Genomic DNA, 26,772 nt, shown 5'->3' with positions numbered 1-26,772 from the left:
CTTACAGGGCTTGACAAGGTAGATGCAGGGAGGATGTTTCCTCTGGATGAGGAGTCAAGGACCAGGTCACAGTCTCAGAATAAGGGTTCAGCCATTTAGGACTGAGATGAGGAGAAATTCCTTCACTCAGAGGGTGGTGAATCCCTGGAATTCTCTACTCCAGAGGGCTGTAGTGGCTCAGTCTTTAAGACAGAGGTCGATAGTGTTATGTTCATAAGAAATGGTCAGACAGAATACTGTGTGTAATGAGTACGTGTGACCTTAGCTCCTTTATTGTAGTTCCAGAGTGCAGGCACCTCGTGGGTGGCCTGCTTATATACTGTACTCCCAAAGGATGCTGGGATCCCTTGGGACTTCAACAGGTAGGCCCTCTGGTGGACAGGTGTGACGCAGGTTACAAGGTTACAAGGGGTTAAATACATAACATCGCTCCCCCGTGAAGTCAACAATACACTTATTTACAAGGTGAGATGATCTGGGGCTTTGCGCGCCCTTGTCGATCATATCGGTACAAATGTTGGTGTGGTTGGGTTGGTCAGTTCTTCATTGGGCTGTTGGGCAGCCGGCCTTGTCAGCTGCTGGGGATGATGAGTTCTGTTCCGTGGTCAACTGTGATGTCAGTTGCCACTTGTGTGTGTGTTGGAAGGTCAAAGTTGGTGGTGTCCTCTTCAGTGTTGTGCGTAGCTGTTGGTGAACCGCAGTTTAATTTGGTCCAAGTGTTTTCTGTGCATTTGTCCATTGGTCACTTTGACCTGAAACATCCTGCTCCCCTCTTTGGCTGTGACTGTGCTAGCGAGCCATTTGGGACCATGTCCATAATTGAGCACAAACACAGGATCATTAATTTCAATATCGCGTGACAAGTTTGCGCGGTCATGGTACACACTCTGTTGATGCCGCTTGTCCTCCATGTGATCATGTAGATCAAGGTGGACCAGAGAGAGCCTTGTTTTAAGCGCCCTTTTCATGAGCAGCACGGCTGGGGGAATCCCTGTGAGTGAGTGAGGTCTGGTGCGGTAGCTGAGCAGTACTCAGGACAACCGGGTCTGCAGGGAGCCTTTCGACACACGTTTCAAGCTTTGCTTGATGGTCTGGACTGCCCGTTCTGCCTGGCCATTGGATGCAGGCTTAAATGGCGCAGATGTGACATGTTTGCGGGTCATGAACTCTTTGAATTCGGCACTTGTGAAGCACGGCCCATTGTTGCTGACTAGGACATCGGGCAGGCCATGCATGGCAAACATAGTTATTAGACTTTCAATGGTGGCCATGGATGTGCTTCCAGACATGATTGCACATTCAATCCACTTTGAGTAAGCATCCACGACAATCAAAAACATTTTGCCGAGGAATGGGCCTGCATGGTCTACATGGATCCTCGACCATGGTTTGGATGGCCAGGACCATAAACTTAGCGGTGCCTCTCTGGGTGCATTGCTCAACTGAGAGCAAGCGTTGCACCAGCGTACACATGATTCTAAATCTGAGTCGATGCCTGGCCACCACACGTGGGATCTGGCTATGGGTTTCATCATCATGATGCCTGGGTGGGTGCTGTGTAGTTTCCCAATAAATGTGTCTCTGCCTTTCTTGGGCAAGACTACACGATTGCCCCACAAGAGACAGTCCGCCTGCAGGGACAGTTCATCTTTGTGTCTGTGGATGGCTTAATCGCTTCCTGTATCTCCACTGGGAGACTGGACCAGCTCCCATGGAGGACACAGTTTTTTTACCAGGGACAGTAAAGGATCCTGGCTGGTCCAGGTCCTGATTTGGTGGACCGTAACGGGGGATTTCTCATTCTCAAATGCCTCCATGACCATAAGCAAGTCCGCTGGCTGTGCCAGTTCCACGCCTGTGGTGGACAATGGTAGCCAACTGAGAGCATCTGCGCAGTTCTCTGTGCCCAGTCTGTGGCGAATTACATAGTTGTATGCCGACAGCGTGAGCGCCCATCTTTGGATGCGGGCAGAGGCATTGATATTGATCTCTTTGCTCTCCGAGAATAGTGATATGAGCGGCTTGTGGTCTATTTCAAGCTCAAACTTGAGGCCAAACAAGTACTGGTGCATTTTTTTTACACCGTAAACGCACGCCAGAGCTTCTTTTTCAACCATGCTGTAGGCCCTTTTGGCCTTGGACAAACTCCTGGATGCATACGCAACTGGTTGCAAAATTCCCAATTCATTAGCCTGTTGTAACACACACCCGACCCCGTATGACGACACATCACAAGCTAACACTAGTCGTTTACATGGGTTACACAGGACAAGCAGTTTGCTAGAACACAGTCAATTTCTGGCTTTCTTAAAGGCAGCCTCTTGTGAATTCCCCCATACCCAGTCATCTCCCTTGCGCAGTAGCGCATGCAGGGGTTCTAGCAGGATGCTTAACCCAGGTAGGAAATTATCAAAGTAGTTAAGGAGTTCCAGAAACAACCGCGGCACGTTCTTGATGGCCTCCGTCTTGGCGTCGGTGGGTCTGATGCCGTCTGCCGCGATTCTCCTTCCTAAGAATTCGACGTCCTGTGCAAGGAAAATATACTTCGAGCGTTTCAACCTGAGCCCCACTCGATCCAGCCGACTAAAAACCTCCTCCAGGTTCTTCAAGTGCTCCATGGTGTCCCGACCTGTAACCAATATGTCGTCCTGGAAGACCACTGTGCAAGGGACCGACTTTAGCAGGCTTTCCATGTTTCACTGGAAGATCGCTGCAGCCGACCAAATCCCAAATTGGCACCGGTTGTAAATAAATAGACCTTTGTGCGTCTTGATGCAGGTGAGGCCTTTCGAAGACTCCTCCAGCTCCTGTGTCATGTAGGTCACGGTCAGGTTCAGCTTGGTGAACGTCTTCCCTCCAGCTAGGGTCGCAAATAGGTCGTCTGCCTTGGGTAGAGGGTACTGGCCTTGCAGCGAAAAACGATTAATTGTTACTTTATAGTCACCACAAATTCTAACTTTACCATGCTCCTTGAGTAGCCGAACAATCGGACTGACCCAGTCGTTGAACTCTACCGGCGTGATGATGCCTTCACATTGCAGCCTGTCCAGCTCAATTTCCACTTTTTCACGCATCATGTACGGTATTGCTGGAGCCTTGTGATGGATGGGTCGCGTACCAGGAACCAAATGGATCTGCACTTTCGCCGACGAGAAACTTCCAATGCCTGGCTCGAATAACGATGGGAGCTTGCTTAGAACCTGGGTACATGTGGTGTCGTCAACTGACAGAAGCGCTTGGATGTCGTCCCAGTTCCAGCGAATTTTCCCCAGCCAGCTTCTGACAAATAACATGGGGCCATCCCCTGGCACAATCCACAGCGGGAGTTCGTGCACTGCTCCATCACAGGAGACTTTGACTTCAGCACTGCCAATTACCGGGATTAGTTCCTTTGTATAAGTCCTTAGCTTCGTGTGAATGGGGCTGAGCTTGGGCCTGTGTGCCTTCTTCCCCCACAGCCTGTCGAAGGCCATTTTACTTATTATGGACTGACTTGCCCCCGTGTCCAGCTCCACAGACACTGGAATACCGTTCAGTTCAACTTTCAACATTATTGGTGGGCATTTCGGTGTGAACGTGTGTACCCCGTACACCTCTGCCTCCTCCGTACGAGTTTCCAATTCCGGCTGACCCACTGTGGACCGATCTTCCTCTGCAACCTGGTGGTTTGCAGGGTTTGCAGCTCGCCTGCACATTCGTTGGAGGTGTCCCATTGTTTTGCAACCATTGCACGCATAGTGCTTAAAGCGGCATTGATGGGGCCGATGATCACCCCCGCAGCACCAACAGGGTGTTAACTGCCTCGCATTAACAGATGATGGCGGACTCTGGGTCAATTGAGGTCGGGCCACAGAAGCCGGCGTGTACATTCTGCCCTGTACATTTCTGCTCAAAACCGACATTACTTTATGCACAGTACTGGCCGAAACTTCTTTGTTCTGTGAAATCAGCTTGGTGTTGTCGCTGGTGGACATAAATGCTTGGGCTATCGTTATGGCTTTACTCAGATTCGGAGTTTCTACAGTCAACAGTTTGCGAAGGATTGTCTCATGTCCGATGCCCAGTACAAAAAAGTCTCTGAGCATTTGTTCTAGGAATCCCTCAAACTCACAATGTCCTGCAAGGTGCCTTAGTTCGGTGATGTAGCTCACCACTTCCTGGCCCTCCAATCGTTGACACGTGTAGAACTGATATCTCACCATCAAAACACTTTCCTTAGGATTTAGGTGCTCCCGGACCAGCGTACACAGTTCTCCATAGGATTTATCTGTTGGTTTAGCCGGGGCCAGGAGATTTTTCATGAGGCCACAAGTAGTGGCCCCACAGAGAGTTAGGAGGATCGCCCTTCGTTTGGTCGCGTTCTCATCCCCTTCCAGCTCGTTGGCTACGAAATGTTAGTTGAGTCTCTCCACGAAGGCACGCAATCGTCCCCCTCCGAGAACTTCTCCAGGATGCCGACTGTTCTTTGCATTTTCACGAGGTTCGTTAATGCGTCGCCAATTGTTATGCTCATAATAAATGGTCAGACCAAGTACTGTGTGTAATGAGCAAGAGAGACCTTAGCTCCTTTATTGTAATTCCAGAGTGCAGTTACCTCGTGGGTGGCCTGCTTATATACTGTACTCCCAAGGGATGCTGGGATCCCATGGGACCCCAACAGGTAGGCCCTCTGGTGGACAGGTGTGATGCAGGTTATAAGGTTACAAGGGGTTAAATACATAACAGATAGGTTTTTTGGATAGTAAGGGAATCAAGAGATATGGGGATAGTGCAGCAAAGTGGAGTTGAGGTAGAAGATCAGCCATGATCTCATTGAATGGTGGAGCAGGCTCGAGGGGCCGCATGGCCTACTCCTGCTCCTAATTCTTATGTTATGTTCTTGTATGAATACATAGAAGTTGCAACATGGAAACAGATCATTCGGTCCAACTAGTCCATATTAACATTGACTCTCCTTGCGAGCAATAGTCCCATCGCATTTACCTACCCTGTTCCCACATCCCTTTATCCCCTTTCCTTCATCCACCTCTTGAATGTTGGCATAGTTTGTCTCAACAAGCAAGCCTGGAAGTGAATTCCATAGCCGCACAACTCTCCGTGCAAATAAGTTTCTCTTCCTCTCTTTTACATTGGCTCCCGGTTAAGCAATTGCTTGATTTTAAAATTCTCATCCTTGTTTTCAAATCCCTCCCTATCTCTGTAATTTCCTCCAGCCCCGCAACTCCTCGAGCTCTCTGTGTTCCTCTAATTCTGGCCTCTTGAGCATCTTTGATTTTAATTGCTCCACCATTGGTGGCTGCGCATTTAGCTGTCTAGACCCTAAACTCTGGAATTCCCTCCCTAAATCTCTCCTCCTCTCTACCTCTCTTTCCTCCTTTAAGAACCTACTTCTTTGACCAAGCTTTTGGTCATCTGCCCTAATTTCCCCTTATGTGGCACGGTGTAAAATTTTGTTTGATAATGCTGCTATGAAGCGCCTTGGGATATTTTTACCATGTTAAAGGTACTATATAAATGCAAGTTGTTGTTCTGTGAGGCTGCTGGTAAAATTCTAGAATTTTTTGAGTTATTTTTTCAGTTAGACTCAGTTTCTGTTTTTGTGTAAATCTTTTGCTCTTTCAAAACAAATCAAGGATAATTCAGCAGAACTGAGTGTGACTTCATGTGACAGGTCATTATCAAAATGGTGAGTATAAACAATCAGAGCTTTCAAATCAGATGTCCTGTCAAAATTATTCTGTGGTATCCCTCTGAGACAGAAAAAGAGAATGACCGGGTGTTATGTGTATTTCAGAATGTTAGCACCTCTCTATACTGGAAGTGCAAGTATACATTCTCAGTACTGATGGCAGATCAAAGTAAAGAAAAATTAATTCTTCGAAAATATGAGAAAATAAGGTTCAATAGCAATTATCGATGCTGCCTATACGAGGAAATTATGGGTAACAGGTCAATTGAAGGACTAAACCTCCAGTCTCATCCCTTTTGTCTTTAGTTCTTCGTTCATCAGAGACAATTGTCTATTATTGCTTATTTTCTGAAAAATATGCTCAGTTTTAAATACCAGCCAGCTTGATTCGTGAAATCTCAAAGATGGCATAACAATGTCATATTGGATTATCCCACTTGAAACAAGGGGTGCCCAGTATGCCAATAGATGAAAAAATGCAAACAAAGTATAATGATACCCTTGACGGACAATCGTCTCATCGCAGGTTTCAGATGTTGTCAAACTGCACAAGTGAAGTTCAAGTGATTTACAGTCGGCCTCTGAGGCACGAGGTGAAAAGGAGACTTGATATCACTCCCATTTATCTATTAATTTTTGTAATACACAATAGATCCTGTAGCATTGCTAATAGAGAATATGCTGTTTATTCCATGCAATATATATAATCATGGGCAGTGATTTATGGTGAGTCAATAATAAGTTATATTTTAATTACACAGAACTATGGGAATGCTAGTTTTTTGGATTGAATTCCATGATTATGGGCAGAATTGTGCAGAAAGTGTAAAAGTATGGAAAGTGTAAATTTGTGACCTTGAATATTATTATATGTTTGTTTTTAACTGTACAGTTAATTTTATCTCTGACCTTTTTTTATAAACTCAGTATAGATAGGATGATGTTCCAGGATGCAGGTAGGTAGGAGATAGGTTGCACACATGGCATGTAGAAATAGTGCAAATTGGGAAGGTCATATACCTTGATAGATTAGTAGCGATGGGAGGCATGTAGTGATGGGAGAGTGATCTTGGGGCATGGGAGCACTAAGATTCAACAATCTGATTACTAACTTTTACACTGCTTTCCGCATGTAGTGTCCTTACACACTACTATAAATTCACATGAGGCACATTCTGCAGACAAGGTCACTCTGTGACCCAAACCTTTATTCACAGGACCAAGAAGTGATGACCCTACATGGGACCTCCCTTTATATACCTGGATGACCAGGTGAGGAGTGTCTCCCACAAGTTCACCCCCTGTGGTCAAGGTGTGCATTTCTTAGGTGTATACAGTATGCAGTGTTGTTACATGAAGGTTACAGTTACATGAAGGTTACATACATGACATCACCTCCCCCCAACGTCTTATGGAGGTTAAAGATTGAGTCTTTCAGGCGGTCGACGCTCTCTCGTGGAGCGTCGCAGTTGGGGATCTGGTTGTTGAGCCTTGGCGTGCGTCTCTGTCACCTGTGGTGATTCCGGCTTGTCCAGGCTGGCCGCAGGGACTGTGCATGCTGCTGAAAGTTCTTGTTGCTCGTTCACTGGCGGTGGTGTGGGGAACATCTCATGATCTTTCTCAGGTTCCTCAGTGTCCATGCTTCACCTTTTTTTTTACTTGGTCCAGATGCTTGCGGCATATCTGTCCATTGTTAAGTCTGACCACTATGACCCTATTCCTCTCTTTGCCAATTACAGTACCCTCAAGCCACTTGGGCCCCAAAGCGTGATTAAGAACAAATACAGGGTCATCGATTTCTATACATCTCCCCTTTGAGTTACGGTCATGGCACTCATTTTGGGACTGGCGATTGCCCTCAACAATGTCTGACAGGACTGGATGAATGAAGGACAGCCGAGTTTTAAGTGTACGTTTCATGAGTAGTTCCGTGGGCGGGACTCCCGTGAGCGAATGCAGTCGGGACCTATAGGCCAGGAGAAGGCGCGATAGGCGGCATTGAAGGGAGGGTCCTTGAATCCGGAGCATGCCTGGTTTATGATTTGGACTGCACGCTCCGCCTGGCCATTGGAAGCCAGCTTGAACGGTGCTGTCCTGACATGTTTGATGCCATTAACCGACATGAACTCTCGGAATTCATAGCTAGTGAAACACAGGCCGTTGTCGCTAACCAGGATGTCCGGCAAGCCGTGGGTCGCAAAGACCGCACACAGACTCTCCACAGTGGTGGATGTCGTGCACGAATTCAATATGATGCACTCGATCCATTTCGAGTACGCATCAACAACAATGAGGAACATTTTTACCATGAACGGGCCCGCGTAGTCTACGTGAATACGTGACCATGGCCTGTTGGGCCAGGGCCACGGGCTGAGTGGGGCCTCCCTGGGGGATTTGCCCAGCTGGGCACACGTCGTGCACCTGCGAACACAGTGTTCCAGGTCTGAGTCAATTCCCGGCCACCATACATGTGACCGGGCAATGGCCTTCATTAGCACGATGCCTGGGTGCTCGCTGTGGAGTTCCCTGATGAATTCTTCCATTCCCTTCTGGGGCATGACTACCCGGCTGCCCCATAACAGGCAGTCGGCTTGGATGGAGAACTCGTCCATCCGTCTGTGAAACGGTCTGACCTCCTCGGGGCACGCTCCGTGTGCGGGCGCCTAATCCCCAGTCATAAGAACATAAGAATTAGGAACAGGAGTAGGCCATCTAGCCCTTCGAGCCTGCTCCGCCACTCAACAAGATCATGGCTGATCTGGCCGTGGACACATTTCTTAATCAAAGATAGGAGGGGATCTCTGTTGGTCCAGATTTTGATCTGGCAGGCTCTGATGGGGGAGCCTGCGCTGTCAAAGGCATCAACAGCCATGACCATCTCAGCGCTTTGCTCCGCTGCCCCCTCAGTGGTGGCCAGTGGAAGCCTGCTGAGCGCATCAGCGCAATTTTCGGTGCCTGGCCGGTGCCGTATGGCATAGTCATACGCAGCCTGTGTGAGAGCCCATCGCTGTATGTGAGCTGACGCATTGGCATTGACAGCTTTGCTGTCTGACAACAGGATGTTAATGGCTTGTGGTCCGTTTCTAACTCGAACTTTCTGCCAAAAAGGTACTGGTGCATCTTTTTCACCCCGTAGACACATGCGAGTGCTTCCTTTTCAACCATCCCATATTCCCTTTCTGCTTGGGAGAGCGACCTGGAGACATAAGCCACAGGTTGGAGTTGTCCCTCATCATTACTCTGCTGCAACACGCACCCAACCCCAAAGGATGATGCATCACATGTCAAAACCAATTTCTTACAGGGGTTGTACAGGGTCAACAGCTTATTAGAACAAAGCAGGTTCCGCGCCCGATGGAAAGCCCGTTCCTGACAGTCCCCCCAAAACCAATCGCAACCCTTACACAGGAGTACGTGTAGCAGCTCCAACAATGTGCTTAAGTTCGGCAGAAAGTTCCCAAAATAGTTGAAGAGTCCCAGAAATGAACGCAACTCCGATGTGTTGCTGGGCCTGGGCGCACGACGAATCGCCTCCGTTTTGGATTCGGGAGGCCGGATCCTGTCTGCGGTAACCCTCCTGCCCAAAAACTTGACCTCTGGGGCCAAAAATACACACTTGGACTTCTTTAGTCGCAGGCCTACCCAATCCAGTCAGCGTAGCACCTCCTCCAGGTTGTTGAGGTGTTCCTCGGTCTCTCGACCCGTGATAAGGATGTCGTCCTGAAATACGATTGTTCCAGGGATGGATTTGAGCAGGCTTTCCATGTTCCTTTGAAAGATAGCGGCCGCTGATCGAATGCCAAACAGACACCTGTTGTAGACAAACAGCCCCTTGTGCATGGTGATGGTGGTCAGTAGCTTGGATTCTTTGGCCAGTTCCTGGGTCATGTAGGCTGAAGCGAGGTCCAACTTGGTGAACAGCTTGCCGCCTGCCAGCGTGGCAAAAGATCCTCTGCTCTCGGAAGCGGGTATTGGTCTTGTCGTGACACTTGGTTGATGGTGGCCTTGTAGTCGCCACAGATTCTGACCGAGCCATCCGTTTTTAGAACAGGGACGATGGGGCTTGCCCAGTCGCTGAATTCAACGGGCGAAATTATGCCCTCTCTTAGCAACCTGTCCAACTCACTCTCAATTTTCTCCTGCATCACATACGGCACAGCTTTGGCTTTGTGGTGCACTGGTCTGGCGTCCGGGGTGATGCGTATCACTACTTTGGTACCTTTGAAAGTCCCGACACCAGGTTGAAATAGTGACTCAAATTTCTGTAGGACCTGTGAGCATGAACTTTGCTCCAGAGATGAAATGGCGTGCACATCCCCCCATTTCCAGTTCATCTCGGCTAGCCAACTCCTCCCCAAAAGCGCGGGACCATTTCCCGGGGCAATCCAGAGAGGCGGCCAGTTCTCTGATCCATTATGTGTGACCACAAACATTGCACTGCCTAGCACTGTGATGATCTCTTTGGTGTATGTCCGTAATTGCGTGTCAATGCGTTCTAGTTTGGGTCTGCTAGCTCTGAGTGGCCATAGTTTCTCGAATTGTTGGATACTCATAAGTGACTGGCTGGCCCCTGTGTCTAGCTCCATGCATACTGGGATGCCATTTAATAGGCCTTTCATCATCATAGGTGGCGTTTTGGTATATGAGCTGTGGATGTTTGCCACATGAACCCGCTGAACTTCAGCGTCCATCGCTTTGTCACAAGCATCAACCTGCAGACCCCTCTTGTGCTTCATCTGCCTCATAAATTAGCCTCGCTGCGGGCTTCCTGCACATTCTGGCTAGATGTCCACTGAAGTTACAATTTCTACAGATAAATTGTTGAAACCTACAGGTTTTTGCAGCATGTCTGTCTCCGCACCTCCAGCATGAGCTAAGATTGTTGTGAACAAAAGAGCTGTTACCAGGCATTCCTCTCTGATTGTCTCTTTGATTACTCTTGAGCACTCTGTTAGTGGGTGTCAATGGCCCCATCCCAGGACGCATTGTCCACTGTGATGGTGTAAATGTCCATTCAACCTGCCATTGTCTCTGTTGAGGACCCACTCTAAAGTCTGTTGCTGCCTGGATGGTGTCGAATTGCCCTTGCCTGCCTGCGGGGTTCTGAGTCGCGTTTACAATGTTAACTCCCTGATCCATCGCCACGTTGGAAGCAGAGTTACGTGTGTATATTATCTTGGTTTCCTCCTCCCCCGCCATGAAGGTCTGAGCCATCAATGCCGCCGCTTCCAAAGTCAAGTCCTTGATCTCAATTGTCTTTCTGAAAATCCCGGCATAACCAATGCCCTCAATGAAGAAATCCCTTAACACCTCCCCCCTGCAGATGTCTGTGAACTTACAGAGGCTGGCCAAGTGCCGAAGGTCCGCAACGAAGTCCAGTATGCTCTGTCCTTCCCGACGTCGGTGTGTATAGAATCGGTGTTGGGCCATGTATATACTGCTCGCCGGTTTGAGGTGCTCACCAATCAGTTTGCTGAGCTCTTCAAAGATTTTGTCCGCCGGCTTCTCAGATGCGAGCAGGTCTTTCATCAGCGCGTACGTCTTAGGTCCACAGCTGGTCAGTAGATGCACCCTTCACTTGTCGGCCGCTGCATCTCCCAGCCAGTCCTTCGTGACAAAGCTCTGCTGGAGCCTCTCAACGAAATCGTCCCAGTCCTCACCAACACAGTACCATTCCTCTGTGCTACCGGTGGCCATTCTGGTGAGTCGTTGATTCCCGTTTCTCATCGCCAAATGTAGTGTCCTTACACACTACTATAAATTCACACGAGGTACATTTTGCAGACAAGGTCACTCTGTGATCCGAACCTTTATTCACAGGACCAAGAAGTGATGACCCTGCCTGGGACCTCCCTTTATATACCTGGATGACCAGGTGAGGAGTGTCTCCCACAAGTTCACCCACTGTGGTCAAGGTGTGCATTTCTTAGATGTATACAGTATGCAGTGTTGTTACATGAAGGTTACAGTTACATGAAGGTTACATACATGACACCGCAAGTGTGCGTTCCCATGACGATGATGTCTCCCAGGATATATGTAAGCCCTCCTGCTAGCTGCCTCAGATGCCTGCACACGTGGCAGAAAGCAGCCAGGGCCAGGCTGCCCTTGCAGCAGCAAAGGTGATGCAGCCTGCCTGCCCTCGGGCAAAGGCCATCTCAGTCCCAAAGGCTCCTGCAGGAATGCAGTCACCTCACAGTTTCCTGCAATTGTGGGAACATGGATGAGAAGCAGAGGATTAGGATTGAAATGGGGCAAAATTGCAGGTATGAAGCTGATGCAAAGTGAAAAGAAGATGGAGGTCTTTTGTCACTAACAATCTGCTTGCATTAAAGTTATGTATGCAGTATTTTTGGTTTGTGGAAGAGTGCCGAGGATCTTGTAGATCTACATTGGCTTCCAGTGACCCAATGCCTCGCATTTAAAATATTTGTCTATAAATCTCACCTTGCCTCTCCCTGTCTCTATAACCTCCTCCAGCTCTAAAAGCTTCCCTCTCGCTGAACTCTCCATTGTTCTCACTCCAACATCTTATGAATCTTCACTCTCTTCACCCCACCATTGATGACTGTGCCTTCAGCTGGCTAGGTGCCACTTTCTGAAATCCCCTCGCTAAACTCCTCCACCTGTCTTTATCCCTCTTCTACTCAAACCCTACCTCACTGAGTGAGCTTCTGGTCACCTTTCCTAATCTTTCCTTTTTTAGTGTCCATGTTCTTCGACTTAAAAGATGCCAACTGGATTTTTTAAAAGTAGTATGAGGCACTCCAGAGCAGGTTACACTTGACAATAGCATTACAATGCCACCTCTCTTGGAGATGGAGCTCAAGAGTTCTCAGAGCTAAGTGTGCATCAACAACACTTATCTTGAAGACTACGCTTGAAGGACTCAATCAGAAGTGAGCAAAATAAAAAACGTCAATGTGATAGAAAAGCATGATAGACATGCATGATGGCAATAGGTATTGCAGGAAAGTATTACAGAAAGTATTACAAGAAATGCGCACTATGCATACTTTTAATATAATTATATAGATGTATCCTACTGTTTTCCTGTTGGTGCTCGGTTCTGAAATTTATAGTGAATCTGCCACACCAAAGTAATGATAAGAAGCCAATAGAAATCTTTATGTCGGATACTTACTGAGGTTTACAGTTTTCACTACTTCCAAATAGTTTGTTCTGCAGCAAGGTACTTACTTTCCCAACTCACACTGCAGCTCTGGAAGTGTTATTGGTGTTGGCTTCTTTGCAATGAGGTTTAGTTCATACCAAAACTCTCCTATGAGGTCTGAGTGGAACGTAACACTAAAAATAACAACAAATAGGACATTTATTTGTTCATTAATTAAAAGTCAAATAACAATCAAGCCCTTGTTATCCTAAATGTGGATTGTATCATTACATCTTTTGGTAATAGTGCCCAATTTTATTGTCTGAAATAATCATGACAATCAATGAAATATCATGCATATGTTGCCTGCTTATTTCAACTCTTGCCAATATATGAACATTTTAAATAGAACGATCCTTTCTATTGTAGCAAGCTTATTACAAAAAGTCAGTCAGATTATACAAGAAGAAATGTAGCAGTGTGGATAGAAATGTTGTTAATGAGTAAAAATCAAAGAAATAGGATTAATAGTTGTTGCTCAGATTGGAGAAGTGTGCATTTCAGATTGGAAGTGATCAGTGTTGGGCTCACTTTTCTTCTCAGTACATATAGATAATTTTGACTTGGGCACGAGGGGCACAATATTGACATTTTTTGACAATAAAACATAAGAGGGACAGCAAATAACAATTGAGGACTGTAAATGACTTCAGGAGGATTGTAATAGTTTGAGATATTTTGCCCATTTTATCTACCCACACAAGTTTTTATATCCCTTGTGTGCTGAAAATTATCCTCAAAATCTTCAAAGAAGGTACAAGAAGTTTATTATCTCTACTCTACATGCATGTGCCTGAATCAGCATGATAAATGTGACCATGGCGGCGACGCCCACGTCCTGAGAACAAATAAAGCAAGGTTCTTGCTCCTTCTAAGTGCCACTTCAGTGGAAGGAACATGTTTGGTGCATTCTGATGCATCTCAAAGGAAACTTTGTGACTCATTTGTAACGGATATGGTTGCATAGTGGTTATGTTACTGGACTAGTAATCCAGAGGCCTGGACTAATGATCCAGAGACATAAATTCAAATCCCACCATGGCAGCTGGGCAATTCAAATTCAGTTAATTAAATAAATCTGGAATTAAAAGCCAGCATCAGTAATAGTGACCTGATTGTTGTAAAATATCTATCTGGTTCACTGATGCCCTTCAGCGAAAGAAATCTGTTGTCCTTATCTGGTCTGGCCGATATGTGACTCCAGACCCACAACAATGTGGTTGATTCTTACCTGCCCTCTAAAATGGCCTAGCAAGCCTTTCAGTTATATCAAAAAAAGCATTCCTTCAGTGTCACTGGGTTAGAATCCTTGAATTCAATACTGTGGGAGTCCCTTCACCATATGTACTGCAGCGGTTCAAGAAGGTGGCTCACCATCACCTTCTCAAGGGCAATTAGGGATGGGCAATAAATGCTGACCTTGCCAGCATCTCATGAATGAATTTTTAAAAATTTGTGTTGAACATCCTATTTCTGATGGGTTATGAGATAGTCCTGCCATTTACAGCCTGCACTTTAGTTGTTGTGCTGTCAGGCAAGTTCTGCAGTCCTCTCAGATGCCAGTTGGAAGGATCATCGCATCAATCTCTCGCCATTTGCCAGCTGCCACTTGTGGATAACTGGACTGCTATGTGGGAATAAAGCTATGGCCCACCACAAAAGAGCCTGCAGCCTGCCATCCTCGGTCTGTCATCAAGGTCTTCTCAAGCCAGTCCTCTGCTGATCAAAAGTGAGGACTTTCTGTAAATTGAAGTCCTAGGTCTCAATGGCAAGCAAAACTGCATCAGCAATTGGAAGCCTCTGTTCTAGGGGGCTCCCCTACAGGACACCCTGAATTTGCCACTTGTTCCATAGTGCTTTGTAAGTCCCTGATGGTGGAGCAACACTGCTGCATGTTCTTCACCATTCCATGACTGGGTAGCTATGAATCCATGGCCACTGCTTTGCAGGGTGTTCCTCTGACCCTAAACCTCCCTTCCTTCTTTTCCTGCTCATCTGCTGCCACATCCTGTTGCACCTTTTCACTGGTGATTGATGCTTTGCATGGTGCTCCCAACTGACACCCCTATCTAATTCCCCTAAAGTGGATGTTTCTGTGCTGGTGCTTGTGATGGTTATGCTACCTGCACCACCTTGGTGCCAACATCCTCATTATACGAGACCCCATGCAAAGAAAATAAAATGTGTTGGCACAAAGTTTAGGACCAATTGCTACACAGTAGCAAGGTGAATACAGTGCTTTGTAGTAGAAAGGCAGGTATGGCAACCTTTTAGTCACTGTCTGAGTGCAAACTGTGAGCAGGAAAACAAAGTTGAAATCAATCTTTACTGCACTAAGCTGGCAGGAACCAACAAGCTCTTCCTTGCCCAATTGTTCATTGGCTTCCATGGCAAATATTTAGATGTTCTGCTACTCATACTAATTGAGACAGCAAATATTCTGTGGCCCACCCGAGACCCCTCACAATGTTTATGGGAAACCTTCTATTACAAAAACAGAGCAAGCAGATGAATAGAAGAATTATATCGCATCTATATTCCACCTGGAAGGAAAGAAGGAGAAGGAGGAGAAGAGAGTATGCAATAATGAGTGCATTAAAAAGCATGCAAAACTTATTTGAGTCAAAAAAAAGCCTTGGCCTTCTCTGCCGCCAAGTTCAATCTGTACTATCAATGAGATGGTAATGAGGATTGGGGTTAGTGTTTTATAGGTTGCATTGCTGATATGGCAACATGTTATACGCTGGTCCATGATGCTAGCATAGTGCAGCAGGTATTCCATTCTCAATACACCTTCATTATATTTTCATGGTAGCATCCTTTATATACAGCTTGTCTCTGGGCGGGCGGGGGGGAGGGGCATGGAGAGATGGGGTGGCGTCGGCAGGAAAATCCAGTACTGCTGCAGCAACTGACTATGTCAAGACAGACATTCTGTTACTGTAACAATGTTGGCACTGCAATGTCTGAGATTAGTTCTGCTTCATTACACCGAGCCCACAAATTAAAAGATTCTTCTGTGGAGAAGGGCCAAGCATTTAGACCCTGAGGGAAGGAGGCCTATGGTGGGCATGATACAGGCCTGTGAATGGAGGTGCCGATCCAGTGAGTGCCATTTCATCCGCATTAAGGAATGACTTCTGATATCTGAGTAATGCACTGATCCTCAGTAAACCAGAGGTAAGTTACTGTTGGCCTACTTATCCTAAGGGCAAGGTAAAGACACCTGCATGCAGCACTCCTTTGTGGAGCCATGGCAGCCCCAACTGCAGCTTCCTGAGGTTTCCCCATCTGTTGCTGGTGCTGTTCCTCTTCCTCCAAGCAGAATGGAGTAGCCAAGATGAATCTACAGTTGCTAGCACCTACTAAACTGGTGAATAACACATCAGTCACCTGCTTGATATACCTAAGTACTGTTGGTTGATTTGTGGTAAAAATGTTTCTTGTGGCTGCTTGCTAAGAGCCGGATGCATAAAATATCAGGCTGTAGTGACCTTGACAGCCATTGGCAGCATCATCCTTACGATAGCTATTAGCTGGAGGCTAGATCCTCAGGTATAGCACAACTTTGTCACTGCTTTCTTAGCGAAGTGCAATTTGTGACGGCTGCTTCCTGTGATATTACCAGATGGATATGCCTCGGTTTGTACATTCAGTTCCATTTTAAACATTATAATTGTAGTAATTAAAAACATGGCAACAAAAATGTCTTGGCAGAAAAAACTGACAAAAAATAGCATTGCAAATAATACATAGCACTAAACTAAAAAAAATTACACTTGCAGATTTTTTTTAAAATAGCAAACCTTTCTTTAATTGCTGACCTGCTGTCAAACTAGACCTATTTAAATAGGTGAACTCAATGCACAATGTATCTCCAGCAAGAATCATGGGAAATTGCAAATGGTCATAACTATTAGCTATAATACACTGTAAAATTAAAATATACCCCTCTCCTTTTTGGTAAAAACACTTATGGCCAACTTTATGGCCCTATCATAACTTCACACATGGCACATACTGGGATTCAATTTCCATGGGGGCTTACCGGCTTGTCTGCTGTAACTTCGGTGGAAGAACTGTGGCAATCCCGGAAAGCAGCTTTTGTGCATGATTTCCTTGGCTCTTCCACCAAAGTTAAAGCGAACAATCGGGAGTACCTGCGGAAATACACTATCAGTTGCCATCCAACTGCTAGCATCTGTTCTACTCTGCTTTGTACTGGTGATACCAAGCAGAACATTCTGCTTTGTATATCCAGCCATGACATAGCAGTAATCCATTAAACTAAAAAGGATGTTGAGCTATATCATCAAATAAGTAAAGTCTGAGGCAATAAGGCTATAATTGTGTAGTGCTCCAAACAAGCCACAGCTTGAGTACTGAGTTCAGTGATGATCGTCAAGGCATTGGGAAACAAAGTTCGGATCAGTAAAACAAAAGGGCTCTGAGGCTGATCCCTAGTGTCAGAGGACTGGGGTATGAGGAAAAGCAAGAGAAACTCCATTCTTCAGCCATGAAAAGAAGAGAATGAAAGGGGGCATTATAGACATATGTCAGATACTAAGCAGAATAGGAAAGGCAAGGTCAGAGTACTGTAGGACAAGAGGACATAGGTGTAAAATGGTAAAAGGAAAGTTCAGAACTCTTATCAGTTAGTGGTTCTTTGTGAAGAGTGATCAATGCATGGAATGATCTGATTAGCTTAAACACCTGGAATTATTCAAGAAGCATGTAGTTGCTGCAACAGGGAAACAATATTTCTATGGAACGATAAGCTGCTTGGTAAAAATTTGCATAATCTCTAAAGAATTCAAAGAAGTAATTTAGCTAAAACATGTATGTTATGTCACTTTAGAGAAGGGAAATGAGTACATAAATTTAATTTTTTAATTTGTCCATGCGCAGTGCATAGTAATTTACATCGCAGTGATTTATATGGGAGTTCAGAACCACATACAATTGGCATCTGGGTTTTTATTCCAACTGCATAGCATGGTACTTTTGGGCAATATCCACTAGGTACCACCTACAGACACATGCATGTTTTTGGTCACAAATCATAGACTGTATTTTAGGAGCATTAATAAAGTGAATTTAACAATTACAACATTGAAGAGCAGCCAATGACTAGGCAATATCCCTGTATATTATAGAAGAATGTTTATCTTACCTTCCATTACTTTCACCAACCACACTTGGAGTGTACCTAGCCATATACGAAATAACTTCCTTTGGCTTAATTACCAAACAGGTGTCTCCTGTAATCCCAGCTCCATTCAGCATAACATCAAGTGTCAAGGGTTCGTCAATAGGATTACATATAGGGATGGGCACATCAATGTTTTCCTACATAGAGAAATAACAACTTGCTGAATATAATGCTGATAATTATAGGGCTCAATTTTCCCCAATTCCATTTTTTGGCGTATTGCAAGAGTTACGCCTGTATTTTTTGGCCTCCACTACTACAAAAAAATAACTTGCAAGTTTCCCTGTTTTATTTGTTTTAATTGGTGCCGCGCAGCCTGTCCTTTAGCTTCGGGGAATGGAGCCTAACGTCGGTGCTGAAAAAATGATGCCCCTCCCCCCCCCGCCCCCCTTCTGCGCATGAGCAAAAAAACAAATGACGTTTTTTGACATGACTGATATGGGCGCGCATGCCCAGTACAGCTCCTGGTCTGTATTTGGGCATTTTAAAAGGGCCAGTTGTGTGTGAGAACTTTAATTCTCAGTGGAAAAATCAGAGCTGCAATACAATATGCAACGCGGTGCAAAGACCAAGAATTTCTCACAGGATGAAGTGGAGGCACTAGTTACTGTAATTGAGGCCAGATGGCACGAGCTGGACACCAGCAGAGGTCACATAGAAGTTTCACCAAAAGAAATGAAGAAACGCTGGAACCAACTTGCAGAAGATTACTGTGCAATGGTGACCACCCCGAGGTCTGAAGGCCAGTGCAAAAAGAAGTGGCAGGACCTTGGTCAAGTAGTTAGTGTAAGTAATATTTTCATTTATTCATTGAAATTGCAATTGTAAATATGACTGTCTGTATATGTCCCACCCAGCAGAAAGAGACCCTCACTAAAAAGTTATATTTTCATATTTGCAGTGGAAGGTCGTGCACAACGAAAGGGAAAGAACTCAAACAGGAGGAGGCCCGGCAAATCTGCAACCACTGATACCCTTGGAAGACTTGGTCGCTACTTTGATGGGGCCTGCCTGGAGAAAAGCAACCACCACTGCACAAGTTGGGCACACACTTGGCCCAGGAGCAGGTAAGTCCTGTAAATTCCACAGTCTGGCTTTGCTAAATGTTAAGTACTGCGTGAGCTAGTCATGCTTCGGTTCATGGGAATGTCTCCGTCAGCTACGCTTCAATTGATGCAATGTGCTATCATTCATCGTGGTCCTTCAAATGAGCTGTTGACTGCGCTGTGCGAGCCTACTCGTGCCATCCTGTCCCCTCCTCCATTTGTCTGTTCTGTTATATTTTGCAGAACTTGAGGTCAACCCTGATGAGGCTGAAGCCGATGCATAAGAAGATTCAGACATTGACGAGCCTGAAGAGGAGAACAGCTTTCAATCCCACCTTCCAGGCCAAGAGCATGGGGGTGAGGGTGAAGAGCAGGGGATGGATGAATCCCCCACTCTTGTACTCACTCCGGAGGAGGTGCAGGTGCCGCCCATTGAGGTAACAGGCCCTTTCCTGAGTGGTACGAGTGTTGGGGCATTCTATGGTTTCTCACAGTCCGAGGCTGGGGATTCCAGTAGGGTGCATTGAAGCACATACAGGGCCCCACGGTCCGAGGCTGCGGGTCCCAATGGGATGTGGTGAGGCACACCCAGGGCCCCACCATCCGAGGCTGCGGGTCCCAGTGGGATGCAGCGAGGCACACCCAGGGCCCCACCGTCCAAGGCTGCGGGTCCCAGTGGGATGCAGCGAGCCACACCCAGGGTGAGGTGGTGAGGGACAGCTTAACAGCGCTCTCCTAAGGTGCAGGATCTAACAGATGATGGCAATGAGTGCAGAGATCATTGACCTTAGGCGATCACTCCTGGACACTATCAATGTGGTGGGTGATGAGGTATCGGGACTGTCGGGAGAAGTAACAACACTCTCACGAGAAATAGGAACACTGTCTGGGCACATGAGGGAGGGAATGAAGGGTGCAAAATTCACACGAACCCGCCCCCCCCCCCCGGCCCCCCAGTGTTTGGGCTCATTCGAAAGGAAATTTAATTTGGGACTATCTATCAGAAAATTTGAAATCCTAAAATGCTTATGGAAGAAACTATGAACTTTAATCGAATTTTGGATTTTAAAAGACAATTTCAAGGCTGTGGGCGGGCCTAAAGAATTAACAGGAGACAACTTGATTATTGGAATTGTCTGGGTGTTGGGACTAAGTTAGCTTGTCTGGAGAAATGGGTATTCGAGAATCCTTCTCCACAAGAGACATTAACATTACAACAAATAACCCAGAGATAGCCAACCATCAACCTGAATCTGGAAAACCGTTTCAGCATATACATCACAAAGAGGCCCAATACAGCCTGTATGCGAAAAACTAAGCACAAAAGGACATTGTGATTACCAAGCTAATATTTCCATCAGGAAACAGTTTTCGAACATCAACCCACCCAAAACATATTAACTTTTAACGAGCCCACCAAAATATTACAAAGAAGAGTCAAGCCCGCCAAATTTAAACAAAGAATTCGGAACTGATTTGGTGCCAAGATTAGAACCACTCAAACCGTATAACTGGCCCCTGTTTTCAACAGTGGTTAGGTTACTAAGTAGCTACAAGGTTGCTACTATCTCAGATGCCTTTTTGCTCGTGCTATACTACGACTATGTCATCAAGACAAGGAGAGAAACCAACGCGACAGTTGTAAACTAACTTCTCCAGACTCGAAGTCCTGAAGTCCTGAAGGAAGGAAGATCATCCCCATCGTGGCAGTAATTGACCACAATCAACGTGGTACCAACGGAAAACCATCGCGATCGACCAAACTCGAAACAAAACTCCAACGGGAAAAAAATGAAGAATCGAAAAGTTTCCACTCGACAATCTAATCCTGACCTACCAACGGGTAAAACATTACCTAAAAGACTGTAGAAACCTATTTCTAGCCAAAGAAAACGGGTACTTACCCCACAGCTCCAAAACGCGCCTTGTCGCATCAGCGGACTCAACCCAACTGAAGATTGCGCAGCAAAAGGTCTTCTCCGACGTTCGGGTTACAGCAAGCAGACCTTACCGCATCCAGCGAACCCCGAAAGCACGATCTACCGCTAACTGTCAAAAAGGATTGGTAAGCATAGTCCCTGCCTGCCCTGGAGTCCAACCTAACTAGGATTAGGGATTGGGAGGTGGGAGGTGCAATCCTATTGTAACCTCCTCTGAGTGTGTAAGGTATTGTTCTTTAATAAGTTTGAATAAGTTTTGACATTGTACTTTCTTATTAGAGTAATTATAAGTTTGTAATTTCTTGACTGTAATAAAATCAAAGTTCTTTTGTATCAAACCAGTGTCCTTTGCACTTTATCACATTCCCCAAATAAATCCAGAGTCTAGAACCCAAGGGAGTGGGAGCGATTCGAACCGCTCAAGTTGGCCAGAAAGGAACTTGACCCCCTCATAGAGACCACCCCCTTACAGCTGATACAATGTCGGTGCACATGAGGGAGGGAATATTGCAGGTAGCTGATACACTGTCGGTGAACATGAGGGAGGGAATGTTGCAGGTAGCTGATACACTGACAATGAACACGAGGAAGGGAATGTTGCAGGTAGCTGTTACACTGTCGGCGAACATGAGGGAGGGAATGTTGCAGGTAGTTGAGACACTCTCAGGGCATATGAGGGAGGGAATGTCGGAGTTAGCTGCTGCATTAAGGGAACATGCCCAGACCCCGCAGCCATTGACGGAATCAAATGCCACTCCCACTCCAATCCCCAGACCAGCCCCTGAAGAGGCCCAAGCCGGACCTTCCACATTACCACCTGTCCACACCCCCCATCAAGAAGTGCGCATTACCTGAGATGCTCAAAAGAATAAGCTTGGTACCAACCTGAGAAATGTTGCTCCACTGTCTACAGGCAGGGGTGAAATCACCAAGACCAAGCGCAGCGGGCAGTCTTAGAATAAGGTGGAGGAGAGAGAGATGGGTGCAGCCTTTCGTTGCTGCTGTTGTTGTTGTTATTATTATTGTTACTGTTGTAACTGTTCTCAAATTAAACATTGTTTGTAAGTTATGTAAATTTACAAGTTTAAAAGTTAGTAAGTGATCTTAAAGTTTTGAAGTAATCTTAAAGTTTTGAAGTGATCTTAACTGAAAACTTTAAAGTTTGATACAAGAATATTTTTATTAAAGTTAAGTACAAACAAGCGGTTGTTAAACTTTGGAATAAAATATATTTTAAATTATTACTGAATCATGACTAAGAAAGCAATAAAGAAAGGAAAGCTAGATTACGAAAGTAAACTTGCGCAAACATAAAAACAGATAGTAAAGGTTTTTACCGATATATAAAACGGAAAAGAGTGACTAAAGTAAATGTTGGTCCCTTAGAAGATGAGAAGGGGGATTTAATAATGGGAAATGTGGAAATGGCCTGAGACCTTAAACAATTATTTTGCTTCGGTCTTCACAGTGGAAGACACAAAAACCATGCCAAAAATTGCTGGTCACGGGAATGTGGGAAGGGAGGACCTTGAGACAATCACTATCACTAGGGGGGTAGTGCTGGACAGGCTAATGGATCTCAAGGTAGACAAGTCCCCTGGTCCTGATGAAATGCATCCCAGCGTATTAAAAGAGATGGCAGACGTTATAGCAGATGCATTCGCTATAATCTACTAAAATTCTCTGGACTCTGGGGAGGTACCAGCGGATTGGAAAGCAGCTAATGTAACGCCTCTGTTTAAAAAAGGGGGCAGACAAAATGCAGGTAACTATAGGCCGGTTAGTTTAATATCTGTAGTGGGGAAAATGCTTGAAGCTATCATTAAGGAAGAAATAACGGGACATCTAGATAGGAATAGTGCAATCAAGCAGACTCAACATGGATTCATGAAGGGGAAATCATGTTTAACTAATTTACTGGAATTCTTTGAGGATATAACGAGCATGGTGGATAGAGGTGTACCGATGGATGTGGTGTATTTAGATTTCCAAAAGGCATTCGATAAGGTGCCACACAAAAGGTTACTGCAGAAGATAAAGGTACACGGAGTCAGAGGAAATGTATTAGCATGGATAAAGAATTGGCTGGCTAACAGAAAGCAGAGAGTCGGGATAAATGGGTCCTTTTCGGGTTGGAAATCGGTGGTTAGTGGTGTGCCACAGGGATCGGTGCTGGGACCACAACTGTTTACAATATACATAGATGATCTGGAAGAGGGGACGGAGTGTAGTGTAACAAAATTTGCAGATGACACAAAGATTAGTGGGAAAGCAGGTTGTGTAGAGGACACAGAGAGGCTACAAAGAGATTTAAATAGGTTAAGCGAATGGGCTAAGGTTTGGCAGATGGAATACAATGTTCAAAAGTGTGAGGTCATCCACCTTGGGAAAAAAAACAATAAAAGTAAATATTATTTGAATGGGGAGAAATTACAACATGCTGCGGTGCAGAGGGACCTGGGGGTCCTTGTGCATGAATCCCAAAAAGTTAGTTTGCAGGTGCAGCAGGTAATCAGGAAGGTGAATGGAATGTTGGCCTTCATTGCGAGAGGGATGGAGTACAAAAGCAGGGAGGTCCTGCTGCAACTGTACAGGGTATTGGTGAGGCCGCACCTGGAGTACTGCGTGCAGTTTTGGTCACCTTACTTAAGGAAGGATATACTAGCTTTGGAGGGGGTACAGAGACGATTCACTAGGCTGATTCCGGAGATGAGGGAGTTACCTTATGATGATAGATTGAGTAGACTGGGTCTTTACTCGTTGGAGTTCAGAAGGATGAGGGGTGATCTTATAGAAACATTTAAAATAATGAAAGGGATAGACAAGATAGAGGCAGAGAGGTTGTTTCCACTGGTCGGGGAGACTAGAACTAGGGGGCATAGCCTCAAAATACGGGGGAGCCAATTTAAAACCGAGTTGAGAAGGAATTTCTTCTCCCGGAGGGTTGCGAATCTGTGGAATTCTCTGCCCAGGGAAGCAGTTGAGGCTAGCTCATTGAATGTATTCAAATCACAGATAAATAGATTTTTAATCAATAAGGGAATTAAGGGTTATGGGGAGCGGGCGAGTAAGTGGAGCTGAGTCCACGGCCAGATCAGCCCTGATCTTGTTGAGTGGCGGAGCAGGCTCGAGGGGCTAGATGGCCTACTCCTGTTCCTAATTCTTATGTTATGTATTATTTGTTCTATAATTAACACAACTTTTTGAACGAAAGAGGAATCATTTCCATTATTTGTTCCATTAACACGACACAACAGTATAGGTCCAAACAGTAAACATGGTCCATTTGGAATAGTTGCCGCTGAGAATCTGTGGTGATTACAAAGTAACTATCAATCGTTTCTCCCTGCAGAACCAATACCCACAACCAAAGGCCAATGACCTCTTTGTAACGCTCGTGGGAGGAAAGACGTTCACGAAGCTGGACTTGACTTCAGCCTACATGACACAGGAGCTGTAGGAATCGAAGAGCCTCACCTGCATCAACATGCACAAAGGTCTCTTCATTTATAACAGATGCCCGTTTGGAATTCGATCAGCGGCGGCGATATTCCAGAGAAACATGGAAAGCTTACTGAAGTCGGTCCCGCACACGGTGGTCTTCCAGGACGACATCTTGGTTACAGGTCAGGACACAGTCGAGCATCTGCAGAACCTGGAGGAGGTTCTTAGTCGACTCAACCATGTGGGGCTCAGGTTAAAACGCTCGAAGCGCGTTTTCCTGGCACCTGAAATGGAGTTTCTGGGGAGGAGGATCGCGGCGGACAGCATCAAGCCAACCGATTCGAAGACGGAGGCAATCAAGAATGCACCAAGGCCACAGAACATGACGGAGCTGTGGTCGTTTCTCGGAGTCCTGAACTACTATGGTAACTTCTTACCGGGTCTCAGCACACTGTTAGAACCACTGCACGCCTTAAAGGGGATGAATAGGTATGGGACAAAAGCCAAGAAAATGCCTTTGTAAAAGCTAGAAAATTGTTCTGCTCAAACAACTTACTTGTGCTGTATGATCCATGTAAGCGTTTGGTACTAGCATGTGATGCGTCGTCATATGGCGTCGGGTGTATATTGCAACAAGCTAATGATTTTGAGAAATTGCAACCGGTTGCTTATGCATCCAGGAGTCTGTCTAAGGCTGAGAGAGCCTACAGCGTGATTGAAAAACAAGCGTTCGCATGTATTCTGTTCCTAACACAGATGAGGCTGCACACAGGGAGGTTAAAGTAACAGTGACCTCAATCTTCAATAAGACACTCCAGAGTGAGGAACAGGCCTTAGGGGCCGGCTTATATACAGTGCTCCCAAGGGATGCTGGGATCCCTTGGGACTTCAGGGGATGAGCTCCCTGGTGGCGGAACATGGGAATACATATTTTACAGATACACAACATCACTCCCCACCCGCCCCCCCCCCCTCCCCGCCAAAGTCAAAGTGAAAACTATTTACAAGGTGAGGCGGTCGGGAGCCTTTCTTTCCCTGGTGGACTGCCTCGGTACAAATGTCTGTTCTGGTGTATTAGCTGTGCCCTTGCTGAGCTGGCATGTTGTTGGCCCTGCAGGGCTGCTAGGTGAGCTTGGCCTTGCTAGGCTGTTGGGCGTGATGGGTTTGATTTCCTGGTCCGGCGTGGTGTTGTTGATCCTTTGGGTGTGTGTTGTGGGCTCGAAAAAGGATGTGTCTGCTGTGGGTTGTTCAGGGCAGTCTGTGAACCGCAGCCTCGTTTGGTCCAGGTGCTTTCTGCAAATTTGTCCATTGTCTAGTTTGATGACAAACACCCTACTCCCTTCTTTAGCTATCACCGTGCCCGCAATCCACTTGGGACCATGTCCCTAGTTTAGCATTCAGATCAATTCAGATCATTCAGATCAATTTCCCATGACACAGTGGTGCGACCATCATTTACATTTTGTTGCTGCCGCCTGCTCTCTACCTGATCATGCAGGTTGGGGTGAACCAGCGAGAGTCTGGTTTTAAGTGTCCTTTTCATGGGCACCCCTGTGAGCGATTGGGGTCTCGTGCGGTAGCTGAGCAGTACTCGGGACAGGCGGGTTTGGAGTGAGCCTTCTGTGACTCGTTTAAGGCTCTGTTTGATGGTTTGTACTGCCCGCTCTGCCTGCCCATTGGAGGCTGGTTTAAATGGGGCCGAGGTGACATGTTTGATCCCATTGCAGGTCATGAATTCTTTAAATTCGGCACTGGTGAAACATGGCCCGTTGCCACTGATCAGTATGTCAGGCAGGCCGTGGGTGGCAAACATGGCCCTCAGGCTTTCAATGGTGGCGGTGGCGGTGCTTCCCGACATTATTTCACATTCAATCCATTTTGAAAAAGCATCTACTACCACCAGGAACATTTTACTGAGAAACGGGCCCACATAGTCGACATGGATCCTCGACCATGATCTGGAGGGCCAGGACCACAAACTTAGTGGTGCCTCTCTGGGCGCGTTGCTCAACTGAGCACATACGCTAAATTGCCATACACAGGACTCTAAGTCAGAGTTGATACCGGGCCACCACACGTGGGATCTGGCTATTGCTTTCATCATTACTATACCCGGGTGTGTGCTGTGGAGATCCGAGATGAACATCTCTTTGCCCTTCTGCAGATACACAACAGCGTGTGTCTATGGGGTAAAAAAAATGCATCAATATCTGTTTGGGCTAAAATTTGAAACTGACCATAAGCCACTGATATTGCTGTTTGCCGAG

The 26,772-nt window shown here is 46.1% G+C and overlaps 1 protein-coding gene across 5 annotated transcripts in view; it reads right to left on the bottom strand.

Annotated features, from left to right (window-relative positions):
• Positions 1–26,772, bottom strand: part of LOC139276009 (cilia- and flagella-associated protein 47-like) — a 1,107,008-nt gene that overhangs the window by 196,054 nt on the left and 884,182 nt on the right. For 4 of the 5 annotated variants that reach the window (XM_070893331.1, XM_070893335.1, XM_070893336.1 and 1 more), the window contains 2 exons: positions 18,037–18,212; positions 12,890–12,997 (listed from right to left, as the gene is read on the bottom strand). In XM_070893331.1, coding sequence (XP_070749432.1) covers positions 12,890–12,997; positions 18,037–18,212 — 284 coding nt within the window. The remainder of the gene's footprint in view (positions 1–12,889; positions 12,998–18,036; positions 18,213–26,772) is intronic. The other variant, XM_070893333.1, reaches the window with a different exon arrangement.

The sequence above is a fragment of the Pristiophorus japonicus genome, chromosome 11 (genome assembly GCF_044704955.1).
Source record: "Pristiophorus japonicus isolate sPriJap1 chromosome 11, sPriJap1.hap1, whole genome shotgun sequence".
Taxonomy (NCBI): Eukaryota; Metazoa; Chordata; class Chondrichthyes; family Pristiophoridae; genus Pristiophorus; species Pristiophorus japonicus.
The sequence above is the reverse complement of the archived record's forward strand: the minus strand, read 5'-3'. Positions and strand labels throughout refer to the sequence as shown.